General features: G+C 43.2%; 1 protein-coding gene across 1 annotated transcript in view; it reads left to right on the top strand.

The window, feature by feature from the left end:
* Nucleotides 1-1,152: 1,152 nt before the first annotated feature.
* LOC126195131 (serine/arginine-rich splicing factor 7-like) overlaps nt 1,153-19,879 on the top strand; it is a 31,668-nt gene continuing 12,941 nt past the window's right edge. The window contains exons 1-5 of the mRNA XM_049933628.1: nt 1,153-1,267; nt 1,545-1,610; nt 1,734-1,887; nt 2,771-2,962; nt 4,648-4,830. Of these exons, the coding sequence (XP_049789585.1) occupies nt 1,553-1,610; nt 1,734-1,887; nt 2,771-2,962; nt 4,648-4,830 (587 nt within the window). The 5' untranslated portion in view covers nt 1,153-1,267; nt 1,545-1,552. The remainder of the gene's footprint in view (nt 1,268-1,544; nt 1,611-1,733; nt 1,888-2,770; nt 2,963-4,647; nt 4,831-19,879) is intronic.

The following is a 19,879-nucleotide window of genomic DNA, read 5'->3' as shown; positions in this document are numbered from 1 at the left end:
GGTACCTTACAAAACTGGCTCGTGTTAAATGGTTTGAAGGTGAACATTGCAACAACCTATATTGTACATTTCAAAACCATACATTCAAAGCGTGTGGAACTTAAAATACAATCTAATAATCAACTTACAGTAGAAGTTAGCATGGTCAAATTCGTAGGTCTAAATGTGGACAAGATCTTAAGCTGTAATACACATTGACTTCCTATCAAATAAACTACATAGTTTTGCTTTTGCAATGGAAATACTTGCAAATCCACTAACTTGAGTACACGAAAAATTCCTTATCATAGTTATTTTGAATCTGTTATTAGATTTGGCATAATTATCTGCATAGGTTCGAGTGGTGTATCTCAAATACTGAAACTGCGAAAAAAAATTGTCAAATACATATCTAGTGCACAGAAAACAGAATCTTGTCGCCCATGGTTTCGGAAACTAAAAATCCTGTCTGTTCTCTCTATATACGTTTATGAAATTATAATCTTCCTGTACAGCAAGCAAAAAGTTTTGACCACAAGTTTAACGTGAGAAATAAAACTGATTTTATGCTACCTAGACAGCAGTTGGAACTGTGTGCACAGACCCCATAGAGTTTGGGGACTACAACATATAACAAGTTTATTGGCAAAAACATATTTAATATGAAACAAGAAATTTTAAAAACGACATTCTGTAGGAGAAATGCTACTATTCTATAGAAGAATTCATAGAGGATTAAATGATTATTTGAACAGTGGGTAATTAAGTGTTAGGTATTACTGTTTGTATAAATAACAAAATTGTAGTATTATTCTGTTGCTGTTTGTTAACATCACCTATGTTTATGGTGAAATGTTACCGCAATTTTGGCGTGTCTACTGTACCTGAATCAAATGATTTAGATTATGTAAGTTATGATACAAATAAATCACAAATCACAAAAAAATCACATTTCGCAGATTTGCTATTCACTAGCAACAATCTGTGTAGATTGTTGTGCGCAGAAATTCGCGCAGACAGTTCGTGGCGCGTGTACAGCTTTGATAATGTCAAATGAAAGACTGCTTTAAGAAAGTGTGCGCACACTTTTGCATTCATTTTTCAATACTTTTACGTTTAAATTTGCTATTCTTTGAAATATTTTGAATTTATGCTAGAACATCTTTGGCTTGTCCTTTTCTTGTGGCGCGTATTTCCCATGAGCTCCTACGACTGTGCGTCCGTTTGATTCGATCGCCATTTTGGGATTACGTTTGTATTGAATGCGACAGTTGCAAAATTTTGTAGGGTAAGCGTACTGTGAATATTTTTGATTGAGTATGTGAAGTTTTTCGCAGCAAGTGTTTAAATGTCCTTGTAAATTTTTGAGTGCAAAATATAAGCCTGCGTCGTTGAAATAGAGTAACTTTGTTGTCGACGAGATGTACGAATTTTTGTTTGGTGTCTATTTTGCTGAGAAATGAATGTAATGGCGAAGCTGTAGACCTGGCTTTGAGTCTTATAAGCACCATAGATTCCTTGTTTTCAGGGAGATGTAAATTAAATTTAGTAGCTTTTTGTTCCAGGCACCAAAATGTCTCGATATCGAGATTCGGGGTCATCTGATGCTAAGTTATATGTTGGAGACTTAGGTACGTAAATAAGACCTCACATTTATATATTGCGTTGATTGATGCATTGTGAAAATTCATTTGAAGTTGAAATGTTCAGACCGTACCGACAGGAAGAGAAGTAAATGGATCCTTTGTTGTTAGGATCGTCGGCGTCCAAACAGGAACTTGAAGAAGCGTTTTCGTATTACGGGCCTTTGCGCAATGTGTGGGTTGCTCGTAATCCACCCGGCTTTGCGTTTGTGGAATTTGAGGACGTGAGAGACGCAGAAGATGCAATTCGGGGATTGGATGGAAGGTATGTACCCTCATTAACGTGGCCCCTGTCTCTCACAACGATGTAACGCTACTGCATTGTATCAGTAGGGTATCATTGTAGAAGTCACTTGAGAGCTAACCGATCTGAACACACACATGGTGTTGGGGGAAGGCTTATTTAGTTTTAAAATAGTTATCCCATTCATCTGAATGTGACTAGCAGTATGAACAAATATTTCGAAAAGTTCTGGCTGTGACTAGTAATGTGTTCTGGGGTAAATGTAAATTTGTTTTCATGCATTTCTGTAGCATCCATGAAAGTCAGTAGGGTATAACCTGGATTTATTAATGTAATTCCATTGAGAATTGAGTGTCCGAGTGCATTGTAATCAAAGTATTTTAAGCCGTATTAAAATTCCTTCACTCAATAGAAATAAACTGTTTTATTTAGTGTGTTAGTGTTATTTAGCTCTGCTTGATCTTTTAATCTTAAATTTTATCATGCATGTGCTGTGATTTAATTACCTTATTTCCTTTCGTATGTCTCATTGTATTCTGAATATTGTTGGTGATTAATTTTTCTGTGCTCTGTCGGACTTGAAGGGGACTGTGGAAGAAAGAACTGTTCAGTAAGGAATAGACAGCTTTATCTGTTATCAAATGCACTGCATGCTGGTAACAAACAGTTCCATATATATTGCTGGAGAATGCTGTGTACTATATGAATTTTTTGTCCTGTATTTTTCTTGTTATTGAATCTAACATAATACATAACATCCAGTTCCTCAAAATTCCTCTTTTGGGCTAGCAGTTTCTTGTGCAGACTCCTTCAGTTTGTCCTGATCATCAATAATAGGTACAGTAGTTTTGTCTTTCAGTTATTTAAATCATGTCTCCCTTATCACTACTTTTTCATTAAACAGAACTATATGTGGCAGAAGAGTTCGTGTAGAGATGTCCAATGGCATAGGTGGCAAAGGTGGCCGTTTCAGAGGTTCAGTACCACGACGAGGTCGGCCATTTCACCCAGAAGACAGGTGCTACGAATGTGGGGAGCGAGGCCACTATGCCCGTGATTGCTACAGATACCGTTCTCGTAGCAGTGGACGGCGCAGGTGAGTAATTTGTTCAGATTGGGGAGGAGTTCTGACCCTCCAAAATCGGCGGCCTTGGCTGCTTGCCACGTACTGAAAATATTGCACACACGCATGCCCTGCTCACAGTTATAATTGTTGTTCCTAACGTTTTTATAGGAAGAGCGGCAGACAAATTTCACAAAACACACTCTTCGACCCGTACGGCTGACATATCTCGTCAAGTCGACCTCACAACCCAACTGCTCTGCAGAGCTACAGAGCCGCGAGAGCGAGCATTGCGTAGTGTTTTAGCGTAAAGTGGGCTACAGCTTCGAGTTCACCAGCCATCTCTAAGTTCTCCCTCTTCTGTGTCTACGGGTTTTATGTTCTGCACACTGTCGACAAGAATTTCTCGTAGTTCTGCTGTGCTTGAACCTCTAGAGCTACTGTTCACAAATAAGTGAGTCTGTAACTTGTACAGAGATGACAAGAAACTAATAGTATGGGTTTCATAGTTTCAACTCGCTGTCAAATGTTTCTTTTAATGTGATTTTTGTGAAATATTTATAAATGTTAAGTATTTGAGCAGACTGTTAATCACAGTTGACAGGGAGTTTGTAATTGGCCCAACGTAGTCCACTTTGTGAGAATTACCATAGGACCATTCATATCAGGAAGGAAACATTGTGAGTTCTTAAATTTTCACAAATGGGAATACTTTGGGCTGGCTGTTAAACTCTGAGACCCAGTTATTTGTTATATAACATATTCATAACAATACTCAGTATCATTTGATTATTGTTCCATTTGCTTATACAATATTGAGACCATACTGATCAATTTTGAAGTTTTCAGTCTGTTAAATTGTAAAAATACATCAATGTGTAACTTCTAAGTTATTACTGTTATATTACTGAAAATTTTCATTTATTTTTATTGTTGGCACATGCAATAACTTACATAACTTCAAACTTCCCGATACATTACTGCTTTTGGTGGTAGGATTGAGGCAAGCTTTCAAATTTTAATTTTGTTGTGCAGTCTATGTAGTGTGGACATTTTGTTGCCCATTTGGAAAGTAAAGGGAATTTTGAGGGCTAACTCAGAGCACATCTGGCTATTCAGGAGTAGTTTTCACAGTTTTTCATCCAGTTTATAGTTACAGTGTTTGCTTATCTTTATCCCGAATTAGTCACACTGTGTAGGGTTTAGTCTTCATTAGACTACTCTCCATTACAGGGTGTTTCATGCCATCTGTCGGGTGAGCAGCAGTTAATATCAAGTTATGTAGTCCATAATAATACTCAACTGAGTTAATTTCACTCCCATCTGCATGCTCCCCAAATAAATGGTGAAAGAATTGAGTTGCAGTAATGAAGCTTCGATGTTATAATTGTAGCTGACTTTCAGTTGCCATATTGTTTATTACTAAAATTCGTAACCCTCCATTTTTATTGGGACAAAGAAAATTGTTGCGGGTTTCCTTTGTCACGTGAACATTTTATTTCCGATCTGTTATTTGCAAGGTCGGGAGACATATTACTGCTTTTTCAGATTTTAGCTGCACATTGGAGATGAACCTTTAATGTCTTGTTACAGATAGTGAGACATTTTCATTAAGTTTGTATGCAGCTGTGTGTTTAATGAATCAATTGTAGGAGTGATCTTTACATTGTATACTTCATAGTAAATTTGTTACTTTCATACGCACAATTCATCCTCAGGTCATACTCACGTAGTCGTTCACGTTCAAGATCAAGATCACGTAGCCGCAGCAGGTCACGAAGCCGTCGTTCAAGAACAAGATCAAGATCTCGCAGTCGCTCGAAGACACCTAGGTCACGTTCTCGCACTCGCAGCCCAGCTCGCTCTAGGACACCGCGCTCACGAAGCCGCAGTGGAAGCAGGTTAGAAACAAAATTCATAGTTCTTACTTACTTTACATTCTACAGACCTCTACTACACTTTCCTGGCAGTGAGCTTTTCCAGAGGAATTTGAGATATGGACAGGTAACATGTTTTATGCCAATGTATTTCTCCAATTTTTTTGTTCGAAAAATTGTGTGGAACACCTATTACGACTTGATGTGTAGGTCAGTTTAAAATACAGAAATCATTAAATATGGTAAAAGCTCTGTGTTTCAGCAGCATATTGTCTCACATGAAACTTGCTTTGCTCAGCCCATAGATTACTGTTAGGCAACTACTTAGAGGCTAGAATATGGAAAAACTATCCTTAGTGCTGAAATTAAAATGTGCTTGTAGCAAAGATTGTGGTAAGACTAATTACTTCTAGCAAATATCCCTTGTAGTTCGCTGGCTTTTAATGACATTCTAGCTGTTAGATGGGAGTGCGAACACTGATATGGTCTTGACAGTAATGAAGATGTCACCTTGGTGGAGGCTGGAAGTTTACTGATCGAAATTATTTCATTGAATACAAAACTCACTGCCATGTCAAAATGTGATGTACTTGTACTGTGGCAATATTTTGCAGCCACATGAACTTGATCATTATCTTTATTAAGAAAATGAAAGTTGCCCCTCACCGTATAGAGGAGATGCTGAGTCGCAGTAGGCACAACAAAGTGTCACAAAGCTTTTGGCCCATAAGGCATCTCTCTCTCTCTCTCTCTCTCTCTCTCTCTCTCTCTCTCTCTCCCCCCCCCCCTCTCCCTCTCCCCCTCCCTCTCACGCGCACACGCAAATGCAACTCACGCACATGACTGCAGTCCCCCGACAACTAGCCACACTGCAGTTTCCATCATTTGATCATTATCCGTAAGTTACATCCTATAGATCCCATAACAGGAGTGCTAATTAATATAAGTAAGCTGTGATTTTTGGCAAGTCTTAACAATTTGGGAAAACACATTAATTGTGCTGGAGCCTTTTTCTCTTAGAGGATTCTTGTAAATGTAATATAATACTTACCAGAATTGGCACAATATGGGAGAACAATGAATTAGTTCACTTATTTTGTTTACGAAATTCATTAGGGAAAATCCTAGAAGGAATACAGTGTTGTGCATGTCAAGTCAATCTGAAGAATTATCTGCAGAAGATAAGTAAACCTTGGACAGAGCAAAAGATAGTGGTTATGGACTTCAGCGCTCTTTCGTACATAGGTTTCTTAGCTGGCTTGACACAGTTGCAGCTTTCTGACCTGTTGCAGGCTTTTTTCTGTTTAAGAACTGTCTTTTTTTTTAAAAAAGAATTATGATCTCGTACTTCTGAGCTTTTGCAAGTAGAGGACAAAGGGTATCACTTTCGTTCTTTGATCTGTCACATGAATTTGACAAGATTGTCAAGAGGTTCTGTGTAGTAAACTGGAAACTTATTAATCGGAGGAATAGTTCAGTCTTGTATGATAAGTGGCAAAAATGTGATTCGCAATAGAGTAGACCAGGGTCCATTCTGAATTTCTGAGTCTGATGTTCTATGGGAAGGCTACACAGTGTCATCGATCTATATGTACAAAGTTTCAGCGTGTATCTCCTCTCGTTGGTGGGTCCCAAGCTTGCACCATCTACACATGTGCTTAAATGCCACTTCAAATAACTTACATGAAAGGCACTCTTACCTTACAAGCTCCTGCATTTGTATGCTGGGACAACTTTTTGAGCTATATAAGAGTAGATTAAAACTGTGTGCCCGACCGAGGCTCGAACTCGGGACCTTTGCCTTTCGCGGGCAAGTGCTCTACCATCTGATCTACCGAAGCACGACTCACGCCCGGTACTCACAGCTTTACTTCTGCCAGTATCTCGTCTCCTACCTTCCAAACTTTACACTCCGCTGCAGAGTGAAAGTCTCATTCTGGAAACATCTCCCAGGCTGCGGCTAAACCATGTCTCCGCTATATTCTTTCTTTCAGGAGTGCTAGTTCTGCAAGGTTCGCAGAAGAGCTTCTGTAAAGTTTGGAAGGTAGGAGACGAGATACTGGAAGAAGTAAAGCTGTGAGTACCGGGTGTGTCGTGCTTCGGTACCTCAGGTGGTAGAGCACTTGCCCGCGAAAGGCAAAGGTCCCGAGTTCGAGTCTCGGTCGGGCACACAGTTTTAATCTGCCAGCAAGTTTCATATCAGCGCACACTCCGCTGCAAAGTGAAAGTCTCATTCTATATAAGAGTATGTTACTGATTGTGGTTCTTTACTTTTTCCAGGTGTATTTTATGACGAAATAAATCTCAGGTGAACAGCCTGGTATGAGTGCACACTCTTATCAGGCTGCTCACCCGAGATTTATTTCGTCACGTTACTGATTATTTTTCTAATACCTGTAGTGACAGTTGTACTACAAAAGATGCAGAAAATCATGTGATTTGGAGAACCCATATTTAACCAGCTGTGAATCGTAATTTTATGAATAGATTCAACCAAAAATATTAATGGCACTTAGCCATGTTGTCTTGTGCTTTCCATCGATAGTATTTGCCTTTCTCTGTTAAAGTACATGCAACTGAAAAAATGATGTAAGCATTTTGGGTATGTATTGGGGGACACTATCTCCAGTGTGTGTTCTATACTCTTTTTTTTATTGTACAGTATCTAGAAAGAGTATTTTTAGCTTCTGAAGCTATATAGTTTTATACACGTCTACACATTGCTGAAATGACTCCCAAAAGGTTTTAAAAATAAATTACATACTGAAAATTTTTACAGCATAATTTGAGACAGTATTGAAAGCATTCTTAAAATATTGCCAATACTCTTTCCACTGTTGTTGAAGGAAATACCTTCTCTAAGATTGCAGAAATGTTTCATATGAAACACAAATAACTTTCTGTAGTTGTAATTACAGGATGGAATAGTAGGTAAAACAAAGGAAAGGCAACAAAACAATGTTCATATCAACTTTTGAGATCTCCTTCCCTAGAAGAAGTATGTGCCAAATGCCCCCTCCCCCCCTGACAATAAACACATACACATAGTGGCTCCATGTTCCACATGTCAGTCAGCTATAAGCCTTTCCTTTATTTCATATTAAAAATCTTTCTAGTGCATACAGTTTTTAATTGATGTAAGTTATACTGCTGTAAAGAAATGCTGAATCCAGAAGTAACTATCTGCTGTACATTATTTAGCAGTTCTATGGTATCTATGACCCTGTTTAATAATAGTGAGGTTAAGCAACAAAACATTGACACACAACATGTCTTTGCATTCGCAGTTTTTAAGTTTTAAAAGAGCTGAACATAAACACAAAATTGATGTCAATTTAAAGGCTTTCACACAAAAATAAGTTAGGAAGAAGTTGTTTTCTTCCCACAATTTGCTTGGAAAGATGCCAGTCACTTGATTTCGTTGATTCTAGAGACACGAAATTGTGATAAGTCTATGCAGAAATAGCAACTGGTTCATTCTACATTTTTACGTATCTGATGACTGTTGGGGTGTCTTGGAAGTAATTTCATATTATCTTCAAAATCCATTCAATATGCAGTACCCACATATGGATTATACCCCTGAACTGATAAGTCTGTAACCCAGCTCCTTTATTGCCTGGAGAAGTTTTTAAAGATGTGAGATACATACTTTACTTGATGTGGCCATGTTTGTCCCACCTTTTTTGCTTTTTCACATCAACGTAAATAGCCAAGGAATAGTGCACCCTGTTTTTCTACCTGTGTACTATTGTGAAATGTGAGCAATGGTATTGTGTTTTTTGTGACCTACAAGCAAATATTTTTGGACGATGGATATACCGCTTGCTAAGCTGTAATGTTGTAACACATTTGAGAGAAATACATAATTGTAAAATATTTTAGTTTTATGTTTTATGAGTCTTTTCTGTCCCTAAAAAGTCTGAAAGGAAAGTTGCAAAGGTGTAAGTTTCTAGCCCCCCTCTTTCATACCAGATGTTATATACCACTGAATCATCATGCAAATTGTAAGCAGTGAACCATGACATCAATTTCTGTGTAAAATAGACAAGAAGATTGCAAGCGCTAATTGCATTGCATCTGCATGCATGTACATAGTAAATGCACAATTATTTCCTTTATCAGCTGCCTTTATCATTTGACCTCTCCTGTCTTGCATTCTTTCTTTATCTAGTGAGCATTGTACTAACTCGAAATATTATATGATTTGTAAGTAAAACAGATCACATTAGTCTTTCTGTGGACAATAAGGCAGTTACAGTGCATTTAAAATAAGTGCAGTATGGAGTGAGTGGAGGAAAGGGTAGTTGCCAGTGTGTGCTGAGTGTGGCAGCAGGGGGTGATAACCACCATACTTAGTGGGACCTGGATGCCCTGAGGGCCCCAAAAATGGAATTCTTGCAATTAATAAAATTCTATTCTGCCTGATTCTAAGAATATATACTTTTGGTACCAATAATTTTTGTGTTCAAATGCCTTTCTAAAGCAGACACAACTCCTGAATGCCTAGTTATCACACTACCGTCAAACACAAAATGTTGCCTACAGTGTTTTCTTGTTCAATTTTGGCACTGCTACTAAAGTAGCAACTCATTTGTGTGATATCCTTGAACATGTTGATGGTACTATGAGCAGGTATGACAGTACCAGTAGGTTACTGCTGAGTATTTGCTCCTCTAGACGGCGTCCCATACAAGCTGACCAGTTGCGTCTTTACGTGTGGTTACTCGTACTTGAGGTACTTGGTCCTTGCATGCCTTTACACTGCAATTTAGTCTTCCCATTGTTATGGTTTTTAGGCAAACCAAAGGGTAAAAACTGAAATAAGAGCATGTGATTGCAGTATTTATTTCCGTTAAAAGTAAAAGAAAAAAATCAGTCAACTCGATTAAAATAGGTTACATAAATAAAATATCTCCAGTCAGAATAAATTTCCACCCGCTGGCCATTAGCATCACGAGAGAAACACACAACGTCCTGACAAGAATGCTTCTTGCAGACATTGTTTCCACAGTTGTTGCACGATGTCTTCGTCCTGACATTTTTGTGTCATCCAAATATGTGATCTATTCCAGGTGTAGGTTTGTCATGAACTGGGCCTCCTTTTCTGAATTTTTCAAGAAATATTTATATAGCTTTCGGAAGGTTCGTTAGTTTCGCTCTTTGCACTAGATGAGCCTTCATAAGACCATATGGTAGGTGTTTTAGAAAAAGCCATTGGTTGTCCGTCTGGGGTGTTGTGGCTAAAGATGACATTCAAATTTATTCCTGTGATATGAAGATGGCGATAGAATAATGCCAGCAGCTATCTGGTTATTTTGGCTGTTGTATACAATGCTCACATCTGATTCAGTCTATGCTCCTCCATTGGTTCGGTTATAGTCCAAATTTACTTCTGATTTCCCACTTATGTCAATTTCATTTGTCTCGTGCATCGTAGGGAGGAGGACCACAGCTTTGGTGTTTTTTAGTGTCAGTTGAAGATAAACAGATTGTACTGAAAGCCATTGAGTGTCAGGTTTATTTGATTTTAGATAAGGTGCAGCAAACACTTTGCCACAATACACTTAGAAATTGAGGATTTAAAATGTTTTTGCGTCACTAAGGGAGTATAGTTTGATACCATACTTCGCAGGCTTATTTGGAAGGTACTGTACAAACCTACAATGGCCTGTAAAGGCCTGCAGCATTTCAGCAATTATCACAAACTCACTGACATAGTGAGTAATAAAGTTATTTACAAATTCTTGGTGAAATTCGCGTAGAGGTGCCAGAATTCTGTGGACCTTGGTTCAATTCTTGTTTCTATATTGTCAAACCTAATTGCTCTAAGTAGAAAACGGAGAGTTTATAACTGAAAAGTGATTGTAAGATAGTCACACCAGCACCATCAGATGTCCACAGTTGGCTGCAGTTGGCATGATGTCCTTTCTTTATGCCAATCAAAAAAAGTGCACCAAAAAGAGCATGAATTTATTCTGCTGAAGTGTCTTGCAATCATGAACTCTAGAATAGTTGGTATCGCGTTTTTTTCCCCCAGTCCATGTGTTGGTATGAGCTACGATGTCTTCTATCATGTTTTTAGTGATAACAAAATAATATGCATCTTAAGGTGTAAGTGTGTTTGTCAGTCCCTTTTGGGCCTGGTAAAGTTTTGGTAATGTTTTTAGCACTTTTTTCCCTGCAGTTAGGGGTGGAAAGTCTGTTGTAATCATAAAAGTACTCCTTTGTAAAGCTAACAAATTTATTGAAATAACATCAAAGTGTTTCACAATAAGTTCCGGACTTTGTGAGATACTATTAAAGATAGGCAATATATTCAGTGGAGTATTTGAGTATCCCTATTCAATACACATACTTCAAAAAATCCAAAAAGATCCTATTTAGATAGCAGCAAATACTCAATTCAAACACAAGAGGGACCTGTGAATTCCACTGATGATTACAACAGACTTTCCACCCCTAACTGCAGGGAAAAAAGTGCTAAAAACATTATCAAAACTTTACCAGGCCCTGGTAGTTTGTTTTTTAAGCATAGGAAGGTCCAAAGTTAAATATGCTGCTAAAATAATTATTGAAGAAATAGATAAGAGAAGAGGTGGCAATCGAGTAACTGAAAAGATGAATTTACTTAAAGAACAAAGAAAGGATTATGCCTGGCAGAAAGTATTTACCAGCTTATTTAACTGTAAGCAAAATCGCATAGAATTTCTTAAGATTACTGACAAAAATCACACAAATGTCAGTATTCATTCCCCCCCTGCGGGTTCGGGGGTTAGAATAGGCCCGCGGTATTCCTGCCTGTCGTAAGAGGCGACTAAAAGGAGTCTCAAATGTTTCGGCCTTATGTGATGGTCCCCTCTCGGGTTTGACCTCAATCTTTCTAAATTATTCCGAAGAGCGTGCCAATTGGGGAAGGGCGAGCCAATTGGGGAAGGGCGCCTTACATGGTGCCCTGTATCCGTCGTGTATTGAGACCTTTAGCCGGCTTTTTCGTCGTTGCAATGGTGTCCCGCTCGTTTTCCATCTCTTGGGCTAGGATACGTCCCGGGGTGCGATTACCACGCTGCACTCTGCAGTGTTGCTTTTAACTGCGACGACGACCTTGGACGTTTTTGCACCTAAGATCCAGCACGGTAGCTAGTCCGTTGTGGTGGGGCCGCCATGTACCCTGTTGGTTGTAGCCCCCTGACAACACAGGGATCGCTCTACTGATGCCTGCGCTGTTAACTCCCCACGTATGCCAAGGAGTAGATGCCCATCTCCCTGGGGCATCAGGACTCCCGGCAATGGCCATCCTGCCAGGTGGCTATTGCTGCGGCTGGGTGGCGCCCGTGGGAAGGGCCCTTGGTCGGAGTAGGTGGCATCAGGGCGGATGACCTGCAATGAAGCATGGTACATCATCTCTCGCTGGCGGCCAGCCACCAGCAGTCTCTAAGCGTTCAAGGGCTCATTTTAAAGCTAACGTTTATGACCCCAAATCGTTCCCATCCCTGGCCACTCCATGGGAGGAACGAAAGGCAATGAATGACAGTGAAGTCTATTCGCCCAGGTATCTTGTCTGTACCAGAGCTGATGGTGACTCGTTTCTATCCGTGAAGCCTCAGTTCTTTGTAGAGCATTTAGAGGACAAGTTTGGGGAGGTGGAGGGCTTGCCCAAAATGCGCTCTGGGTCAGTTTTGATAAAAACGGCATCCTCTGCCCAGTCACGCAGGTTACTTGCTTGTGACAAGTTGGGGGATGTTCACGTTACCATCACCCCACATAAGAGTTTAAATATGGTCCAGGGTGTTATTTTCCATAGGGACCTCCTTTTGCAGTCTGATGACGAGCTGCGCGCCAATTTAGAGCGCCGAGGTGTACACTTCGTCCGGCGTGTTCATCGGGGTCCGAGGGACAATCAGGTAGCTACCGGTGCCTTCATCTTGGCCTTCGAAGGTGATAACCTTACCAGAGAAGGTCGAGGTGATAGTCTACCGGTGTGACATCAAACCCTATATCCCTCCCCCGATGGGGGGCATCAACTGCTGGAAGTTCGGTCACATGTCCTCTCGCTGTACTTCTAGCCTCACATGTCGAGATTGTGGACGCCCATCTCATCCCGATACTCCATGTGCTCCGCCTCCCGTCTGTGTCAACTGTGGAGAGCCTCATTCCCCTTGTTCGCCGCACTGCAGTATCTTACAGAAAGAACGCAAAATCATGAAATATAAGACCCTGGACCGACTGACTTACCCTGAGGCTAAGCGGAAATTTGAACGGCTACATCCCGTGCGCATGATGTCATCTTATGCCTCCGCTGTCACTCCTGCTCCAGCTCCTTCAGCTGCAAGATACACAGTCAGCTCTCAGTCAGAGGACCTCACCTGCCCCCTTGACGATGGGGGCCCTTTCTCTCGCTGTTGCTCCCACACCATCTACCTCAGGAGCAGCACCCACTAAACCACCGGGGACACCAGTCCCCACTTCTAAGCCGGAGAAGCGTAAGTCTTCTTCGGCTTCTCTCGCTCGGAAGGGATCCCTTGGGTCACTCCCTTCCCAGGTTCCTACCAGCGGCACAGCAGACACCAACCAGTGGCTGAAGAAGCCACAGGTCGCTGGTCGACGGGCTTCGCGATCCTCTTCGGTCCCAGAGACTGACTCCGATAAGCCCTCTCAACAACGGCAACCAAAGGAACAGCGAGAGAAAACGACTTTGAAGACCCGTAAGTCCAAGACACCTGCGGTGGCACCTACTCCACCACTACCTGAAAGCTCTGCGTCTGAGGATGAGGTGGAGATCCTTGCGTCCGCTGAGGACCTCGATCTCACCGATCCCTCAGACGCAATGGATAGCACTTGCACGGGTGCTCCATCGGAGGCAGCAGGTGACCCAGCGGCGTAATCTGCCTTCCCAATCCCATCACGCCTTTCTCCACAATGGACAATACCATCCTCCAGTGGAACTGCAGCGGTTTCTTCCACCATCTAGCTGAGCTCCACCAACTTGAGCCTTCACCCTTTCTTCTGCATTGCTCTTCAGGAAACTTGGTTTCCAGCAATGCGAACCCCCGCCGTCCGTGGCTATCGGGGTTATTATAAGAACCGGGCAGCATATGAAAGGGTGTCTGGTGGCGTCTGCCTCTATGTTCTTCACACTCTGCACAGCGAGTCTGTCCCTCTCCAAACACCTTTAGAGGCTGTCGCTGTGCGGGTGTGGACGCCACAGGCTGTTACCGTCTGCAGTCTTTACCTTCCACCGGATGGTGATGTCTCGCAGCATGTCCTGCCTGCGCTGATAGCCCAATTGCCGCCACCTTTCTTGCTATTGGGCGACTTCAACGCCCATAACCCTCTGTGGGGTGGGTCAGTGGCAACACGTCGAGGCGCCACCGTTGAGCATTTATTGTCGCAGCTCGATCTCTCGATTTTAAATGATGGTGCCTTCACACACTTCAGTGTGGCGCATGGCACATACTCCGCCATTGACCTTTCAATCTCTAGCCCTAGACTCGTACCGTCTGTCCAATGGAGTGCGCATGACGACCTGTGTGGTAGTGACCACTTTCCGATCTTTCTGTCACTACCACAGCGTCACTCTTCTGGGCGCCCTAGCAGATGGGCTATGAATAAGGCTGACTGGGACTTGTTCTCCTCCACTGCCACTCTTGAGCCTCTCTCTAATGACATTGATGCGGTGGTTCAATCGGTCACCACCGGCATCATTACTGCCGCCGAATCTGCCATTCCCCGTTCCTCTGGGTCCCCCGGCGGTGGACTGTGCCTTGGTGGTCGCCTGAGATCGCTGCAGCGATTAAAGATCGCCGGCGGGCGCTACAGCGTCACAAGCGACATCCCTGCATTGAACACCTCATCACCTTCAAACGGCTGCGTGCGCAGGCCCGCCGCCTTATCCGCCAAAGCAAGCAGGAGTGCTGGGAGCGGTATGTGTCCACCATTGGCCTCCATGTCTCTCCATCGCAGGTCTGGGCCAAGATCCGACGCCTCTATGGCTATCGGACCCCTGTCAGCGTCCCTGCGCTCTCACTGAATGGAGCAGTTTGTACAGACTCCGGCGAAATTGCCAACAGCTTGGCAGAGCATTTTGCTCTTAGTTCTGCTTCTTCCAATTACCCACTGGCCTTCCGCTCCATTAAAGAGCAGATGGAATGTCGGAGCCTTTGTTTCGCACCCACCACCCAGAATCGTACAATGCTCCATTCAGTGAGTGGGAATTTCGCAGTGCCCTAGCCGCTTGCCCTGATACCGCTTCTGGGCCAGATGGCATCCACTGTCAGATGCTGAAACACCTTTCAGTGGACTGCCAGCGGCGCCTCCTCGATCTTTACAACCGTCTTTGGGTCGAGGGGGAGTTTCCGTCGCAATGGCAGGAAAGCATTGTCATCCCCGTTTTGAAACCTGGAAAGAACCCTCTGGAGGTGGACAGCTACCGTCCCATTAGCCTCACCAACGTTCTTTGCAAGTTGCTTGAACGGATGGTGAGCCGGCGCTTAAATTGGGTACTGGAGTCTCGGGGCCTTCTGCCTCCGTCTCAGGGTGGGTTCCGTAAAGGCCGCTCCGCCACCGACAATCTGGTGAGCCTGGAGTCGGCCATCCGTACTGCGTATGCGCGCCGTCATCACCTGGTCGCTGCCATTTTCGACATGCGGAAGGCGTATGATACGACATGGCGTCATCACATCCTTTCTACGCTTCATGGATGGGGTCTTCGGGGTCCTCTGCCGATTTTTATCCACAATTTTCTGTCGTATCGTACCTTCCGCGTGCAAGTCGCGGCCTCATATAGTTCCTCCCACGTCCAGGAGAACGGTGTGCCACAGGGTTCTGTTTTAAGTGTCTGCCTGTTTTTAATAGCCATTAACGGGCTCGCTACGGCCGTGGGAAATTCTGTCTCCACTTCCCTGTATGCTGACGACTTTTGCCTTTACTACAGCTCTACTGGCATTGCAGCTGTTGAACGTCAGCTACAGGGCGCTATCTGCAAGGCGCAATCTTCGGCTGTAGCTCATGGGTTCCAGTTTTCGGCAGCCAAGACCTGCGTTACACATTTCTGCCGGCGACGTACTGTCCACCCGGAGCCGCAGCTTTCTCTTAATGGCGACCTTCTTTCAGTGGTGGAATCACACAGGTTTTGGGGGTGGTTTTCGATGCCCGGTTGACTTGGCTGCCTCATATCCAGCAGCTCAAACAGGCTTGTTGGCGGCATCTCAATGCTCTGCGATGTTTGAGCCACACCCGCTGGGGCGCCGACCGATCTACCCTGTTCCGGCTCTACCAGGCGTTAATCCAGTCTCGTCTGGATTATGGGAGCCTGGCTTATGGCTCAGCTTCCCCATCTGCATTGCGGGTGCTGGACCCAATTCTCCATAGCGGGATACGCCTTGCCACTGGTGCTTTCCGCACCAGCCCTGTGGACAGCATACTAGTGGAGGCAGGTGTCCCTCCACTGCAGTTAAAGACGCCAACAATTACTGGCTGCTTATGCTGCCCATGTTTTTAGCTTGCCCGGGCATCCAAATTACTGTGTCCTGTTCCCGCAGTCAGTCGTCCGTCTGCCAGACCGTCGGCCCCGGTCGGGTTGTCCGATAGCGTCAAGGAGCTCTTTCCGGGCACCTCTGCGTACACCCCCGTGGTGTGTTCCTCGCCCTTGCCTTCGGTTCGACTTGGCACAGGGCTCGAAGGACTCAGTCCCTCCAGAGGCCTTCCGCCGCCGCTTTTATTCCATCCTGGCCACGTATCAGGGCTCTGGAATTGTTTACACTGACGGTTCGATGGTTGCTGGTCGTGTCGGGTATGCGCTAACTCTAGGGGACCATTCCGAACAATGTTCCTTGCCGGATGGCTGCAGCGTTTACACTGATGAGCTGGTCGCCATCTTTCGTGCCCTAGAGTATATCCGCTCCTGCTCAGGTGAGTCCTTCGTTATCTGTAGCGATTCCCTGAGCGGTTTACGAGCTCTCGACCAGTGTTTTCCTCGTTCTCGTCTGGTGATGGCTATCCATGAGTCCCTGCATACTCTTGCGCGTTGCGGCCGCTCTGTGGTCTTTGTGTGGACCCCCTGTCACGTCGGTATCCCGGGCAATGAACGTGTTGACCGCCTGGCCAAACAGGCCACCAGTGAACCCACCCTGGACATTGGCCTCCCGGAGACTGATTTGCGGGCAGTCTTCCGCCGCAAAGTTCTCTCGCTTTGGGACACTGAATTGCGCAATCTGCCCACGCCAAACAAACTCCGTTCTCTCAAGGCGACGACGCGTGTGTGGCAGTCATCCATGCGAGCCACTCGCAGAGATTCAGTTGTTCTTTGTCGGCTCCGCATTGGCCACACCCGACTGTCTCACAGTTATTTATTGTGTCGTGAGGACCCGCCTCTCTGTCGCTGTGGGGCGGTTTTGACGGTGGTGCACATTTTATTAACTTGTCAGCTTTTAACTGTGCTCAGGCAGACATTTGCGCTGCATGATAACGCTCCCTGCCCTTTTACTAGATGACTCTGCCATGGTGGACTTAGCTTTGTGTTTTATTCGGGCAGGGGGTTTTTATAGTTTAATCTGAGTGTTTGTTTTTTAGTGTTGATTCTGGCTTTTAGCCTCTGATTTTAAACTGAGTTTTTAATGTGTTCTTGGTGGTTGGCTTTTCCTTTTTTTTTCTCTCTGGTCGGCCAACCACCGTCACACACTGTGTGTTTTAATTTGTTTTGTCTGATCTCTGTCTGAGTCTTTCTCGTCCTGTGTCGTCTGACGTCTTTCCTGTTGTTCGTTTTTTATTCTCTTTGGGCGGTTTTAATTTTTTGGAAAAAGGGACCGATGACCATCACAGTCTGGCCCCTTTAATCCCACAAACCAACCAATCAGTATTCATTGTATTATTGTGCTTGTCGTTCAGCCTTTAATTATTTGTTGTGGCTCCTTGATTGGTATTTGAAGTGAATGATTGAGATTAAAACTGTGACAAAGCTGAAACAAACTCACAAGAAAAGCAGCAGGTCATTGTTTCGTATCTCGTGTATAATAATCTAGCAAAGCGATTTTTTAAGCCTGCGCCCTGAAGGAGCTTGGAAGCGTCAATTTTGATCTCATGCAGAACCAATCTTTAGTGAAGGCCACTATAGGGGAAGTACACTGTGCATGCCAAATATATTACACATATGGCATAGCACTTAACACACTAGAGAAGTTATTGAACTTGGATTGTCTTCTTCTACAGGTGGCTAGAGACAGCATGGCAGGGGCTGCAATGAAGTATCACTTCAACAAAATAGGAATTGAGAAACTAAACAGTGAAGGGACTTTGCTACATTTCCGGTTCTTGTGTGGTACGGAACAAAAATTACACTACTTTCTCAATTCGATTCTGCCAACAGGAGAACCTCTTGACGATGATGGTACATATGCATTGAAAGCTCGAATTTGAATTGTGGCTTGAAAACTGAGAACATTTTATTAAGAAGAAACTTCAGTTCAAGTGATTTTTCTCCATGTGTAGACCCCTTTGTCCATGTGTATAGGGCATTTGGTTTGGTGAAAATGAAAAGGAGGAAACTATTCTACAGTCATTTCAAGGACACTTTTTCAACAGTGCCTGCAACTTCTAATGCACAGTTTGTGTCTTGGAAAGCATGTTGTGAAAAACATTTGAAGACAGAAAAGGCTTCAAAGTAAGAGGCAAAAGTTTTGAGACTTCTTGGTCCTTCATTTGACTGGCTAACATATGTGTACTGTTCTGCAGTCAGTAAAATCCATACCATTTTCAAGCAGATGTTCACCCTGAATGACAGGATTTTCTTGCTGAAAGCTATTAACTGTACAAACGGGGCCAGTTCACAGCAAAGGTCAGATGTTAGAAGGCTGCTCCAGGGGGACCAACTAGATGCTAATTGAGACTAGCCTGCAAACTGTCGTGGTGAGGCAACAGCCGCCTGAGACCAAATTCAAGTAATGAATGAAGATATGTTGTAGAATTGAGTACAAAACGTGGCAGATTTTCCGCCTATCATAAGACTTCTATGAACTAAAGGTTCTGGAAACAAGCTATGCATTTTATCTAGAACACTTCTAACAGCTTCAGCAGTTGGTATTTTAGCTTCGGGGAGGGGGGGTGTTACATAGAACATTAATCTGATTTGATGATCAGTTACATTGATAAACGTACGTAAGTTACAGGATGTTCTATGGAGTTTTCTATGTATTTATTTATATAATAGAGGGAAACATTCGAAGGTGTTTTAACTTACCAAACAAGAAAGTGTTGGTATGTTGACACACACACACACACACACACACACACACACACACACACACACACAAGCTTTCACAACCCCTGGTTGCTTCATCAGGAAAGAGGGAAGGAGAGGGAAAGACGAAAGGATGTGGGTTTTAAGGGAGAGGGTAAGGAGTCATTCCAGTCCCGGGAGCGGAAAGACTTACCTGTCCTTTTTTTCTCCCCTAAGGTAAGTCTTTCCGCTCCCGGGATTGGAATGACTCCTTACCCTCTCCCTTAAAACCCACATCCTTTCGTCTTTCCCTCTCCTTCCTTCTTTTCTGATGAAGCAACCATGGGTTGCGAGAGCTTGAAATTTGTGTGTGTGTTTGTGTTTGTTATTATCTCTATCAGTGCACCAACGCTTTCGTTTGGTAAGTTACAGAATCTTTCTTTTTAGATATATTTTTCCCACGTGGAATGTTTCCCTCTATTAAATTTTTATTTATTTACACGTCAAGTTCCGTTGGACCAAATTGAGGAGCAAATCTCAAAGTACATGACATTAATACATAAAAGTAATAACAGATAAAAATAAAATATTTATGAACCTGAAAAAAGTCAGTACATAAGTTTAAGTAAAAGCAAACAACAATACAATAAGAATCAGCTTAATTTTTCAAGGAACTCCTTGACAGGAGTAGTGACCCATGAGGAAACTCTTCTGTTTATATTTGAAAGTGTGTGGATTACTGCTAAGATTTTTGATTTAGAGTGGTAGCTTATTGAAAATGGAAGCAGCAGTATACTGCGCACCTTTCTGCACAAGAGTTAAGGAAGACAGATCCGAACGCAGGTTTGATTTCTGCCGAGA

This window comes from Schistocerca nitens, chromosome 7 (genome assembly GCF_023898315.1).
Source record: "Schistocerca nitens isolate TAMUIC-IGC-003100 chromosome 7, iqSchNite1.1, whole genome shotgun sequence".
Classification (NCBI taxonomy): domain Eukaryota; kingdom Metazoa; phylum Arthropoda; class Insecta; order Orthoptera; family Acrididae; genus Schistocerca; species Schistocerca nitens.
Note: the sequence above shows the minus strand (reverse complement) of the source record. Positions and strands in the feature narration are given on the sequence as shown.